At 41.5% G+C, this 14,476-nt stretch overlaps 1 protein-coding gene across 4 annotated transcripts in view; it reads left to right on the top strand.

Moving 5' to 3' along the window:
* CSMD2 (CUB and Sushi multiple domains 2) overlaps positions 1–14,476 on the top strand; it is a 781,206-nt gene that overhangs the window by 723,785 nt on the left and 42,945 nt on the right. For all 4 annotated transcript variants that reach the window (XR_012785340.1, XM_075553739.1, XM_075553737.1 and 1 more), the window contains 3 exons: positions 7,463–7,636; positions 9,297–9,485; positions 13,002–13,175. Coding sequence is in view for 3 of the 4 variants with exons in the window: in XM_075553739.1 (XP_075409854.1) it covers positions 7,463–7,636; positions 9,297–9,485; positions 13,002–13,175 (537 nt within the window). In the remaining variant the exon portion in view is untranslated. The remainder of the gene's footprint in view (positions 1–7,462; positions 7,637–9,296; positions 9,486–13,001; positions 13,176–14,476) is intronic.

Raw genomic sequence — 14,476 nt, 5'->3', positions numbered from 1 at the left:
GTATACATTTGCCCATCTATTCATTTCTAAATCATGGTAAGCCAGGCCTCTTTACAGCATAGAGTTGGGTCTTATTTTATAAGCCAATTTGAAATGTTTTCTAATAATGGGTGGATTTAGCCCATTCACATACCTTCATTTAACCAATAGGTTTCATTTCAAATTTGTCATGTTTTGTGTAATAATTGTGGGTTTTTTCCCAGTTCATTTGGCAATTAGAAAAATTGTATCTTTTTGTACTTGAGTACTAAGAGAATTTCTATGTACCTGTGCACTAATGATATTTGCATGCCAATAGACTGTTTGTAACCTTTTTTTAATGGTTGATCAATTTTAATGACTTCTACCTATTAACTATATAATAATAATATGTTTATTCTATTTTCCTTTGTCTTCCTCATTTTTTTTACATACTTTCTATTTGATCAGAACATAAACTTTTATGCTCTTTCATAAAACTTTTAGACCTTGTATATATTATTTTGTCACACACTGTATTTTACTCCCAGATATACTATTAAATATATTAAAAGCTCAACCAATACTGATGTTTTCCCAGTTATCTCTTACTTAGGTAAATCTCAACTCTAGTAGATTCATCAGGAAACCTCACTTGCACAATATTCCACAATTCTTGCATGTTTAAAAAACTATTTCCCCATATATTAAAACCTAAGTGATCAAGCTAAATATAAAACCATTGGTCTCGATTTTTTCTTTATTAAAAATGCTTCTCTATTTTCCTTTTATTTGGCATGCTACTCGTGTTAATCTTAAGCATTCTAATATTAGTTAAAATCTATTATCCTTATTAGTTATTTGGTCATATTGTCTTTTTTTTCCTGGAGACTTTGATGTTTGTTTTTTGTGGGGTTTTTTTTGTTTCATTTTCCTTAAACCTAATAATTTTACTAGAATAATGCTTCAGAGTTGACCATGTCAAGTCAATGTTGCCAGGGATGCTGAGTGCCTTTGAAGATGTATACTCAGCTCTTCTTTTATTGCTGGAACATTTTCTTGAATTATAATTTTAAATACGGGTTCTGTTCCATTATTTTGTTTTTCTTCTTCATCTACACCAATTATAAGAGTATGTTCGATTTCCTTTGCCTACTTTCTTTTTCAGTCTCTTTCCCTCTAATCATTTTTGTTCCTTTATCTAAATTTAATTCTCCTAATTGCTGACTTTCTATAATACCCTTTATTAAGTTACCCTTGTTTTCCCTTGGGCCACTTGTAATTGAATATTTATTTCAGAAATAGTTGTCTTTTTTTAGATTCTTTTCTCATATTTAATCAATTATCTATTTCTGTTTTTCGGTTTCTAATTTTAAGGTGTTCTTACTTAATGCGTACTAGAGAATATCTAATTCCACTTAAAGCATCATTATCATTTTCTTCTGATTCCTGTATTTTGTTTGGTTTGGTGGGGTTTCCACCAGCTGAGATGTCTTTATTATTTTTCTGTTTTCTTCCTTTTGAAGCTTTCTATCAATTTAGGCAGATATGCTCTGTTCATTTTATATATTTAGTCTTATTTAGAAGAGCACCATTTTCAGTTCATGTACCGAAGTCAGTGTTTTTTCTTTGTATTCTTTTGTATTAATAGAAGGCCTGTGTGCGTGTAACAGGAAAAAGTTATTCATCCTCCAGTTCTCTGGGTTTTTCCTGCTTGTTTCTCTTTTGTCTTGCAGGTCCCTGTAGTTTGTCACCAGCCCCCCACCTTTCTTTGCTTTCTTTTCCCTTTACTTCTCAATCACAAACTGGCATCTCATCCCTTCCTCCCTGTTTCTTTCTTCCTTTAAAATTTTTCCTCCAGAGGATATGGAGGAGAATCATACAAACTTCTTAAGTTCATTTTCAGTAGTTAGTTCATGAACACAGCAGAATTCCTTTTCAGTATATTTACATTCAGAGTGGACTGCCTCTTACTGAGAATTGTTTTGCATACGCTACAGTCCTTCGCGTGTTCCTCGCCTCCTTCATAAAGACTGTTTACCCTATTCTTGCTTTGCAAGAAGACTTACAACCGGCACCTAAGAGATAGTTCTGTCTGAATTTAATGTTTCGTTTTCTACTTAAAGAGTAGTTGAATTATGTAGCTTTCTCTATTTTTCAGTTATTCTGCACATATGGGTTCTCTCTAGTTCCATTGTTCTTTTTATTCAGCTTGCATTTTCAGTGTGAGTGACTCCCATTATCCTCAACTGCCCGGGAGTAATTTGAAAAATTATTCACTTTTAAAAGTTCCCAGAAGTCAACTTATAAAAGTACAGGTTGTTGTTTTTAATTTTTCTTCTTATTTTGGCTTCTACTATGTGAGACAGGGCCATAAAGCAATCAAACTTACTCAATAAGCAATGCATGATTGTTAAAATGGAACAAAAAATTGCTACTATGTATTTATCTTAATTTTTAAAATTAGTAATTCATGAAAATTCATCTTAATAACTTAAGTGTTAGATTTGTGTGAAGCCAGACCCAGCTATTTTCAGCTGCTCTTCCAAGAGTGCCCAAATAAAATATTTCAAAAGTCTCTAGAAACTGGTCATCAAGGTGAAAGGGGTGGGTTTTACTGAGTCAGGAGTAGGGGTCCACACTAAGTGGCAACGTCTGCCTCACCTTGAAGACATGCAGTTCTGTATCTGATCTCTACTGAAAGGCTATATGCCAAAGTCGTTAAGTACGCAGGTCTTGAACCTCAATTGCCTAGGTTCACATCCTAGCTTTGTGAGCTGCATATTGTATTTATGACTTTTGACAAGCTTAGTTCCAACTTTCTAGGTCTTCGTTTCATAATCTATAAAAACCAGATAACGCAAAGGCTACTGTGACTATTAACCAGCTTAATACATCTAGATGTTTAAACCAGTGTCTGGTATAGATGTTAAGTAGTTTGTTGGTTGTGTTGTTGCTGTGGTGGTGGTGGTGGTGGTGATGGTGGTGGTGGTGAGGGGTGGGGATGATGCTACCCGTCAGATAATTGTCTGTCCCATTCTCTTTGGAAGCACAGGTTTTGGAGAATCATTTTTGGAGGGAAATGATAGTGAAAGGGATAAATCTTTACATAACTATTTGCTCTGTTCTAGGCACTGTGTTACCTGGCTTACTGCTATCAAGTTAATTCTGACTCATAGTAACCTTCTAGAACTCAATATAATGGCCCTTGTTACTCTCTATGGGAGTAGATAGCTTCATCTTTCTGCAGCTGGTGGTTTCAAACTGCTGACCTGGAGGTTAGCAGCACCACATAGCCCACTATACTACCAGGGTTCCATCACATACAAATTCAGGCCTCCCAGTTTTAACCAGACTCAAAACTTTCTGACTCTTCTACATGTGCCCATTCATCTTCCTTTGCCGTCCCACAGTTATTTTACAGTTTTACCTTGTTTTCTGAAGATGCCTCTGCTATCATTTCTACCTCTATTCTCAACAGATCGCTAGATATGATAAAAGCCATGTTGGAAAATGTAGCTTGAAATGGGAGAAACACTGAACCCATTAAATGAACCCCAGAAAGGGGGACAAATTCCCCCACCCAATAAAGTAGCAAGGTGCTGTGTCAGGTAAGCCTGCGCCATTGGGGAGAGCCTGCCTCTAGTGGCACTGTAGAGAACATGTGCTCTCTGAGGACAGCTAAGTGCCAAAGGCAGAAGACATTGCTGAGCCAGGCACACCAGCTTATTCTTCCCAAACTGTTCGACTCGGGCACTCCACATTTTCCTGGGCAGAGAGAGGCCAAGCCTTACACTAAAGAAGCTCCCTTCGCAAGGATGGACGCAAGGGCTAGAAGTCGGTCTGGTTTCCTGTACTGTTCCTGGGCTGCTGCTCTAGTCAAGTGGTGCAATTCTCTGCAGCCAACAAAGCCTCGTTTGTATTGACGGCGGCTCTCTCAAGACTGGAAGCTGGTCTAGGTCACATGACGGTGGTCATCAGTAAACCTAACAATTATGAACAGAGGTGGGAGGCCAAGGGAATCAGCACCGAGGAAATAAGTCAGGACTGTCCACCCAAACCTGAGAGAACTATATAACCCAGGCCTACCAAGACCCTTGGGAAGCCAGCGAACTCTATCTCTTGAATTGCTTGGTGGATGCAAGGTCTTCATTATGTTGTTGTTGTTGTTGTTAGGTCCCGTGGTTCAGACTCATAGCAACCCTATATACAACAGAACACAACCCCGCCCCATCCTCACAATTGTTCTTAAGCTTGAGCTCATCAGTGCAGCCACGACGTCAATACATATTGTCCAAAGTATTCCACTCTTCCCTGTCCCTCTACTTTGCCCAGCATATATCCTAGGTACATGAGACGTCCAAAGTACAGGAGACGAAGTCTCACCCTCCTTTCCTCTAAGGAGTATTCTGACTGTACTTCTTCCAAAATAGACTTGTTTGTTCTTTTGGCAGCCTGTGGTACGACAGTATTATTCACCAGAACCATAATTAAAATGTTCAGTTCTTCTTGGGTCTTTCTTAGTCAGTGTCCAACATTGTCACGTGCACGTGAGATGAGTGAAAAAATATCCTGGCTTGCATCAGGAGCACCTGAGTCTCAAAGTAAAACCCTGGCTTTTCAACACTTTACAGAGACCTTGTGCTGCAAATGTACCCAGTGCAATGCATTGTCTGAGCTCTTGACTGCTGCATTCATGAGCATTGACTGTGGATCCAAGCGAGATGAAATCCTTCACAACGCCTGTCCCTTCTCCACTTACTATGATGTTACCTGCTGGTTTAATTATGAGAATCTTGGTTTTCTTGACATTGAGTCGTAAGCTATACTGAAGGCCACAATCCTTGATCTCCGTCAGCAAGTGCTTCAAGTCCTCCTCACTTTCAGCAAGCAAGGTAGTGTCATCTGCATATCACAGGTTGTTAATAAACCTTCCTCCAATCCTGATGCTTTGTTCTTCTTCATATAATCCAGTGTATCTGATTATTTGCTCAGCCTGAAGATTGAAAAATTATGGCGGTGGGGGAGGATATAACCCTGATGCACACCTTTCCTGATTTTAAACCATGTGGTATCCCTTGTTCTGTTCACATAATTGCCTTTGGTTTTTCAGGTATAGGTTACCCCTGAGCACAACGCAACATTCCAGGGTTCCCATTCTTCTCAAAGGTTATCTATAGTTTGTCATGATCCACACAATCGAATGCCTTCGCATCGTCAATAAAACACTAGTTAGTGAACATTGTCCTGTTATCTTCTGATTTCAGCCAAGAGCCATCTGACATCAGCAATGGCATCCCTTGTTCCACATCCTCTTCTGAATCCAGCCTGAACCCCGGGTAGCTCCTTGTCAATGGATTGCCACAACCATTGTTTTAGTATCTTTGGCAAAATCTTACTTGCACGTCCTATCAAATGATATTGTTCTATAATTTAAGTATTCTACTGGGTCACTCTTCTTTAGAATGGGAACAACTATGGATCTCTTCCAGGCAGCTGACCAAGTAGCTGTTTTCCAAATTTTATGACATAGACAAGTAAGTGCTTCCAGAGCTCCACCTGCTTGTTGAAACATTTCAGTTGGTATTGAACAATAACATATCAATTCCTGGAGTCTTGTTTTGGGCTAATACTTCTGTGCAGCTGAACTTCTTCCTTCAATACCATTACTTCTTGTTCAACCATTTTAGCATTGCTTTTGGCTCATCCTCCTGAAATGGTTGAATGTTCACTAGTTCTTTTTGGTATCGTAGCTCTGTGCATTGTCTCCATCACCTTTTAATGCTTCCTGCATCACTCAATATTTTGACCATAGAATCTTTCAGTGTTGCAACTTGAGGCATGAATTATTTTCCTAAGTTCTCTGTTTAAGATATGCTGAGCATGTTCTTGCTTTTTGGTTTTCCAACTCTAAATCTTCGCAAATTTCATTATAATATTTTACTTTGTCTTCTTAAGCTGCCCTTTGGAAATTTCTGGTCAGCTCTTTAACTTCATCACTTCTTCGGTGTGCCTTGGTTACTCTATGAATAGAGCAAGCTTCAGGATCTCTTCTGATATGCATGCTGATCTTTTATGTCTTTCCTATATATTTAATGACCTTTGGATACCTTCGTGTATGATGTTCTTGACGTCGTCCGCAACTCACCAGTTCTACTGTCATTAGAGTTCAATGCATCAAACCCACTCTTCAGATATCCTTGAAATTCGGGTGGGATAGACCAAGAGCATATTTTGGTTCAGTGGGCTTGTTTTAATTTTTGTCAGCTTCAACCTGAACTTACATACTGATGGTCTGTTCCATAACCAGCCCTTGAACTGTTTCCTAAAGACGTAGTGCATTTGATTTCTGTATGTTCCATCTGGAGATGTTCATGTGTAAAGTTCTCGTATTTTGGTTTTTTTTTAAGTATTTGTGGTGAAGACGTCGTTGGTCTTGAAAATGTTGTCGTGTGGTCTCAGGCTTCGTTTCTATCACCAAGGTCATGTTTTCCAATTACTGTTTTCTTTCCCTCTTTGTCCCATGTATCTTGATTGTATGTTTGACCTATTTCAGACCGTACACTTTGGTAGAATTCTTCCACTTCTTCATCACTAGCTTTGATGGTTGGTGCATAAATTTGAATCATAATTATATTGATTGGATTCTTTTAATGCAGATATAATCCTGTCACCGATAGCATGGCACTTCAAGATAGACCTTGAAATGTCCTTTTTAATAGTGAATGGAATGCCATTCCTCTTGATTCTTTCATTCCCAGTATAGTAAACCATAAGATTTTCTGATTCCAAATGGCCAGTAATCCATTTCTGATCACTAACTCCTAGAATGTCAATTTTTATGCATTCCATGTTCACAACTTCTCATTTTCCTAGATTCATTCTTCATACATTCAAGGTTGCAATTATTCATTGATGTTTACAGCCATTTCTTCTCATTGTGAGTTGTGCCCCATCAGCAATCGAAGGTCCCAAAGTCATGCCACTCTCTCCTCATTATTGTGGTGCTCTATTTTGAGCAGGCGGCTCCTTCTCAGTTATATTTTAAGTGCTCTCTCACCTGGGGGTCTCATCTTTGGGCACTATCTCCAACAATGTTCTCTGTATTTTCAGGAGGTTTCAGTATGTGACAATATTTTGATTCTGTCCATGGGTTTCCAGTGGCTAATTCCTCAGAAGTGAACACCCTGCTCCATCTTCATAATCGGTTCCTATTCTGTCTGTTGTTCTGTAGTGGTTGGTGTGTTGCTGTAATTCTGGGAGCTGTGTCACTGGCTTTTCAAATGCCAGCAGGGTCACCCAAGTGAACAAGTTTCAGCAGAGCTTCCAGATGAGACCCTCTTGTTAATACCTAGAAAAAAAAGTTATTGCGTCAGACGAAACTGAAATTAGACTTGGAGTTGAACTTCCCTGATGTGCATGAGAAATGCCAGATGAGAAGGGGTTGGCCATTTTGATGGGTGGAATCATGGAAGGGCTTACCTGTTTTCTGTTTTGGTTACAGCAATCACGTGTGGACACCCAGGTAACCCTGTCAATGGCCTCACTCAAGGCAATCAGTTTAACCTCAATGATGTGGTCAAGTTTGTTTGCAACCCTGGGTACACGGCTGAGGGGGCCACTAGGTCCCAATGCCTGGCCAGCGGTCAGTGGAACGACATGCTGCCCACCTGCAGAAGTGAGTCATTCCTTCCTCCTCTCCCACTCCACCCCTAGCCTCTCCGCTATTTGTCATTCTATAACCAAAGAGCCAAAGCCAATGAATTCGTTGGCATCCTTGTGACTCAGATAGAGAAGACTCGGGGCAGACAAGGTCATTAAGGGGGAACTTCTTCAACCCCATAGCCAGATAGCCTTGCAAAAAAATTCCATCATTATTACAAAGAGGAATGGAATGCTTAGTTTCATCTTTCAAAGTAGAAGCAGAAAAGAGCTTTGTCTGCATTTCATAGAGTAAGTAACTCATCATTACCATATAGAGCCCTGTGCTTAATGGAAAAAAATAAGCCAAAGAATTAGAATGAACAATAAAAGGGTGGGGGGAGGGGAGGCAGAGAGACATGGAAGGGAAACCAGAGACTCCAGAGACAGCCTAGGAAGAGCCTCGCCAGGCCTCCTGGGAACAATTGAGGAACGAGTTGCCAATGTTGTTAATGCTTCTTTGTAGCTCTCAAGTATGAACGGGCTGCCTCCCCCTCGGCGGTAATGGTCTGGCAGAGTAAAGGACATTCAGAGTGTTAGGTCTGGACTGGACGCCAGTGTGCCCAGTCCTGGTTAGAGATCATTCAAGCGTTCATAACTCTGAAGGCCTAGAGCCCCAGAGACGGTGGACCTTCATCACAGTGTTGTGAGATAGTCAGGACCAAGGTTTCCTAATGATGTTGAAAATTAATCACAATCGACCGCAACAAAATCCACTGCCAACCCACAGCCATCATGGAGGACAGAGTAGAAGCACCGCAGAGAGTTCTCAAGTTCTTTATGGAAGCAAACTGCCACATCTTTGACCCACAGAGAAGCCTGTAGGGTCAAGCTACTGATCTTTTGTTAGCAGCCAAGCGCTTTAATCACTGTGCCACTAGGACTCCTTCCAGCCACAGTGAAAACCAAACCCAACTCTGCCATGGACTCAATCCTGACTCATAACAATTCTAGCCCTAGAATAATATTCCTGTCCTGGGTGGTGCAAGGGGTCAATACTTGCGCTGTTGACCATTATGCTGGTGGTTGAAAGATGAGAAATATCAGACTGTCTGTCCTCATAGAGATGTACAGTCTTGTAAACCATATACGGGCTGATTCTAATTTGATGGCAGTGGACTTGGTTTTTGTTTGGGGTACTTTAATATTAGAGCATCAAGTTTAAATTTTAAAAGTCAATTTTCTCCCCTAGGGTGCCAATCTCTTCATAAAATATTGAGAAAAGTAATTAGAACTGCGTCCCAAAGAGCCCAACCCCTAGTCGAATCAACTCAAATGAATCCGTTTTGCAATTAAGGAGTTTTGCTGTGGGTTGAGCCAGGCGTTGGGGCTCCCGAGACCTGCCCTCAAGGAACTCGGGTATTCTGATAGATCGTAATCCAGGCTGGTAACATCTGCAGTAGAGGCCCACACAAGGTACCCCGGGGAAGAAGAGGACAACAAGTCCAGGAGAAGGAGGGAGGGAGAGGAGAAATGGTAGGACCCTGAGGACCCTCTCATCTACGAGGCAAGGGCCGCTGTGCTTAGTGTGGTGTTAGTCTGCAGGTGTTGCGTGCCACTTTGGGCTTCCGAAGGATCATTTCGAAGCGTGAGAAAGTTGGCCGGGTTCCTGCCTCTCACCGACTCTTCCCTTGCAGTCATCAACTGTACAGATCCCGGGCACCAGGAGAACAGCACTCGCCAAGTCCGTGCCAGCGGCCCACACAGGTTCAGCTTTGGCACCACGGTGGCTTACCAGTGCAACCACGGCTTCTACCTTCTGGGCACCCCCGTGCTCAGCTGCCAGGGCGATGGCACATGGGACCGGCCCCGCCCCCAGTGTCTCTGTAAGTATTTTTTATTTGTCCTCATTTTCACTCCTGGTTTTAGTCCTTTGAATCTTCTCTCTCTCTCTTTTTTTCACCTTCATTGGTTCTGTGATCTTTTCAGAGAACGGAGTTTGATATCATCGATTTCTTTCCTGTTGTTTTTCTAGTCTCTGTTTCATTTATTTACCCCTCTCTGATCTTTATTGCTTCCTCTCTTGTGCTTCCATGGCTTTATTTTGCTCTCCCTTTCCAATTCCTTAATGTGTACGATTAGGGGGTGGATTTTAGGGCTTCTGTTTTGACGTTTACATTTGCAGCACTAAGTTTCCTCGGAACATGTAGGTTGTGTTTTCATTTTCATTCACCTCACGATATTTTCTAATTCCCCTTGTGATGTCTTCATTTTATCCACTGGTTATTTAGGGCAGATTTAATTTCCATATGCTGGTGAATTTTCCAAATGTTCTCCTGTTACGGAGTTGTGACTTCGCTGCTCTGTTGTCAGGCAACACCGTGTTGTTGGGGTCAGCCAGGTGGTTCTGACTCACTGCTACACTGTGTACAGCAGAACGAGATCCTGCCCCTCCCACGGCACATTCGCAGTCACTCCTGATGGTGAGCCCAGTGCTGCGGCCACTGTGTGGTCTGTCTTGCTGAGGGTCTGCCTCCTTTTCAGTCACTCTCTGCGTGAACAAGCATGACGTCCTTCTCCAGAGACTGGCCCCTCCTGTTAATGTGTCCAAGGAGCTCACTGCCAAGGAGCATTTGACTATACAAATAAGTTCATACCATCAGCACAGATTTCTAACTATTGTCTTTTAAAACAGGAGGGAAAAACAAGAGTTATGAACAAAAGCTACATGTATACTGACTTTTATATTTGCCTGTGCAATTACCTTTACTAATACTTCTTATTTATTCATGTGCATTTGCGTCCTTTCATTTCAGCCTAAAGGATTCTCTTTAGTATTTCTGCAAGCAATACGTTCTCTCGGTTTTGTTCATCTCTTTTGATTTCCTTAATTTGTTTAAGGGTAGTTTTGCTGGAAATAAAATTCTTGATTGACAAATTACCCAGTTCAAATTTACACCAATTTAATTTTAATTATCTGTAAAATATTTGATTGATAAATCTTTTCCCTTCAGACACAGCTTGGACGTGTCAAATTCTTGACATATTGGGGTTGAAATTTACTCATCTTATATTGTGTTTTCTGTTTCTGCTATCTATCCTTAGTTACATTTTCCCCTTTCTTATCTTCATTTGGGTTAATTATAATTCTATTTGTTTCTCCTAGTCTAGTTAGTAAAGGACATACCTGTTCTCCCCCTTTTGGGTTGGTTACATCAGAGATCCTAAAAGGAGCACTTAACTGATTACAGTCTATAGCTAACCATCATCCTTCACTTCCTCCTAGGTACCAGAAGAAGTGTAGAACACTTTCAACTCTGTCTATTTTCTTCTTAGATTTTATATGATTGTTTCTTGGATTTCTGGCATCTTTAATGTAACCCTTTTTATCAACATATTTTCCTCCTTCTTTGCTCTCTTTCATTCTTATATCCTCAACCCTCCTAATAGGATCACATTTCTTAAAGGACGTGTTTCAGAAGTTTATTTAGTGAAGATCTACTGATGGAAATGTGCTCAGATATTTGTTTATCTGAAAATGCCTTTTTAAGGATTTTTTTGGGGTGAGTTGGAAATCTACGTTGGTGTTTCTTTCCTTCCAGCCCAGTTAAGAAGTCACTCTTCTATCCTCTGGCTGCTTTTATTGCTATTGAGAAGTCAGCTGTCAGTCTTACGCTCCTTTGAAAATAGTTTTTCTCTGTCCTTGGTATTTTGCATTTACCTTAGTTCTTAGATGAAAATCTAGCTGAATAAAAAAGTCTCCATCGACACTATTTTCTCCTGGCACTATACCCTGGCTTCAATTATTAATGAGAAGTATGCGTTCATTATCAGTGTTGTACCTTTCATCTAGTATAACCTTCAAATGATCCCTTCCTCACCAGGATTCTGAATTTTCATGATACTGTCTTTAGATTGAGTTTTTTTGTTTTTTGCTTATCCATCTTGAATTTTGTTAGCCTTTCTGGATTCTTTACTGACCTCTGGGAAAAACCTCAGCTGTTATCTCTGTAAACATCCCCTCTCCCACATTCTCTCCCTTCACTGTTTCTGAAATTCCAGCTTCAGCCTTCTCATATCATTCACCCTGCACCTGCATATGTTTCATATCTAATAAATTTCCTCAAGTCCATCTTATTGTGTTCACTGGTTGTTTGGGCTATATCTAAACTGATGTTTAACCAATATTTTCAATTATTTTATTTTATATTTGAGTTATGTTTGTTGTTCACATCTGCTTAATTATCTTTATTGTATTTTATTTCTCTGTCAATCTGTTCCTTCCAGGTCTTTACATACTAAATGTATTTTCTATGTATTCCGTATCTGATCATCCCAGTATAATGTCTTTCTGAGTCTAATTCTGCTATTGTTATTTCTGCTGATTCTCCCTTGTGATGATTTATGTCTTGGGTTTTATTATGTTTAGATTTTGATCATGTATTTGACTTACCTTCATCTGTGAGAACCGGGGAGGCGGCACTGCCTCAGGAAGAGGCTGGTGTCTAAAAGCAGACCATTATCTCAGCAAACAAAATCACTAATGCTCAACAGTTGCAGAGAATCCATAGTCCAAAAAGTCAATGGCCTCTTCTTTTTCTCATTGAATATTGACTGAGGTACTGAACCAAAGCAGTTACAGAGAGCACCGCACTACACCTGTCCCAGAGATGCATAAACCAAGAGGCAGCATACTCTTCCTGCTGGAGCAGACTTTGCCAAGACAGTTCACATGCAAACGAGCTTCATGTTACCTATATGAACTTCAACAAGATTCTAAAAAAAGGCATATTCTAACATTAGAACCCCACCCCTTAGTCATTCGTTAATAGTAAACAATGTGGAAAATTCTGCTCAGATTTGCTGGAAATACTTCAAAAGCATCAGACTGTCAGGGACTTGACAATGGTTGCGGTGCCCTGGGCCCCAGGTGACACTCAGTTAAGCCATTTTCACTGATGTGTCATGATCAACATCACATTGCTTTAGAGAATGGAGCCCCGGTGCCTGTGGTGAAGACTGGAAATGTGTAGAGGATTTGCATATCCCCGTGAAAGAAAGTGGGGCCTTTCTACACCTGTAAAGGGTCACACCCTCAGAAACCACCTGTCCTCTAGGGTCACTATGAGTTGCATGGCAGTGAATTTACATATCCCCAGGGTGTCCCTGTCCATGAAGATCAGTTGCTGCTTCCAGAGGAAGGCAAGCTGATTCCAGTGTTCAAGGATCAAGAAAATGGATTACCCAGGACTATGATTCTGCGCCATACTGAAACCCAGCTAGCGTGCCTGAGGGTCCAGGAATCAATTTGGGAGTCTTTTTCCTCTTCCCATGGGACTCGGAGGGTTTGGGGCGCTCCACCCCTGTATGGACTTGTGGGCATGTTTTGCTTTTTCCCACAGTGGTGTCCTGTGGCCATCCAGGCTCCCCGCCCCACGCACAGATGTCTGGAGACAGCTACACCGTGGGGGCTGTTGTGCGTTACAGTTGCAATGGCAAACGAACACTGGTGGGAAATGCGACCCGCATGTGTGGGCTCGACGGACACTGGACTGGTTCCCTCCCCCACTGTTCAGGTACAATGCATGGAGAGGGACAGGGGGAGAGGGGCGGGAAGCAGTACTCTGGTAGCTTGTGAGGGTGGGAGGTGGACGAACCTCCACGCTGTGGAATTGAAGGGTGGGAGGGAGTCAGGCCTTTGACTCATAGGCAGAGATCCCAGGTTTTTTTAAGAGGTTCCAAGACTCCAGCCCATCACAGTCTGAGCCCCACTTACTCCTTTGGTCACCACTGGGCAAGAGCATAGTCAAAAGTTTGTAAAGCTAGGAGTGACACAATTCTGTGAAGTCAACATACGTCTGGAGTCCGGTCCAGACCCTTGATTCCCTGCGTTTATGAAATTCGGTCTTCCTGCTGTAACAACCAGACCTGAACTTGTGCCTTTCTTTCTCCCCCAACAGTTTTGTTGGCATATCATTCGCGTATCATGCAATTCAATGGGCCAGGCCCATCAGGAAGACTTGTTCAGTCATCAACACAGTCCGTTCTAGAACATTGTCTTCATCCTTGTTCTCATCACGAGTAGCTCCCCCCACCCCAGAGTCCCCTGCCATACAGGTCTTTCTTTCCTCCCAAACCCCTACGTTTCCTTTGCTTATCGCCTCCCACCTGCTCCCACCCACGCAGCTGATCTTGTTGCCCAGTGGACGTCTTCTTCCCCGCAGCCTTGAAGCCATCCCCAGATTTACCATTTGTTTCTTTGTTTGTGTTTACTACTAATCCCTATGAGGATCCTGACCAGTATTATCAAAATAACAAGTGTCGGAAATGACCCTACATGTTCATCGTATTCAAATCAGGAATTTATCTATAGTGTGTGTGTGTGTGTGTGTGTGTGTGTGTGTGTGTGTGTGTCCTGGCTAGCAGGACTCCTGGCATTTTTCTGTTTGGCCTTTTAGTGGAAATATCTTGCACGAGCAGGGGGCATACACACTCCTGAGTTATCCACAGAGCAAGTGTAGAGAGTTCCTGCAAGGTCTCTTCTGTCTCAACCAGTAACGTCTTTTCTCTGGAGACCTATGAGATCAGGGTGAGAAGAGATTCTATATGTGCTTGGGTCAAGGATTAAATGACCCTAAATGCCTTAGATACGAAAATGAGTACTTAAAGGAATTGGAGATTCGGAAGTCATTCCAGGTATACACTAGTGAATAAAATTGACATGCTGCCTCCCTTCCTGAAACTTACTCTTTTGCAAGTCCTAGAAAATACACATTCTTGGAAAGGGGGAACTGATTACAAGGATCCACATGTGACCTCCTCCCTGGGAGAGGGACGGCAGAGAAGGGGGGGAAGGGAGACTCCGGATAGGGCAAGA

Source organism: Tenrec ecaudatus, chromosome 1, assembly GCF_050624435.1.
Source record: "Tenrec ecaudatus isolate mTenEca1 chromosome 1, mTenEca1.hap1, whole genome shotgun sequence".
NCBI lineage: Eukaryota > Metazoa > Chordata > Mammalia > Afrosoricida > Tenrecidae > Tenrec > Tenrec ecaudatus.
The sequence above is the reverse complement of the archived record's forward strand: the minus strand, read 5'-3'. Positions and strand labels throughout refer to the sequence as shown.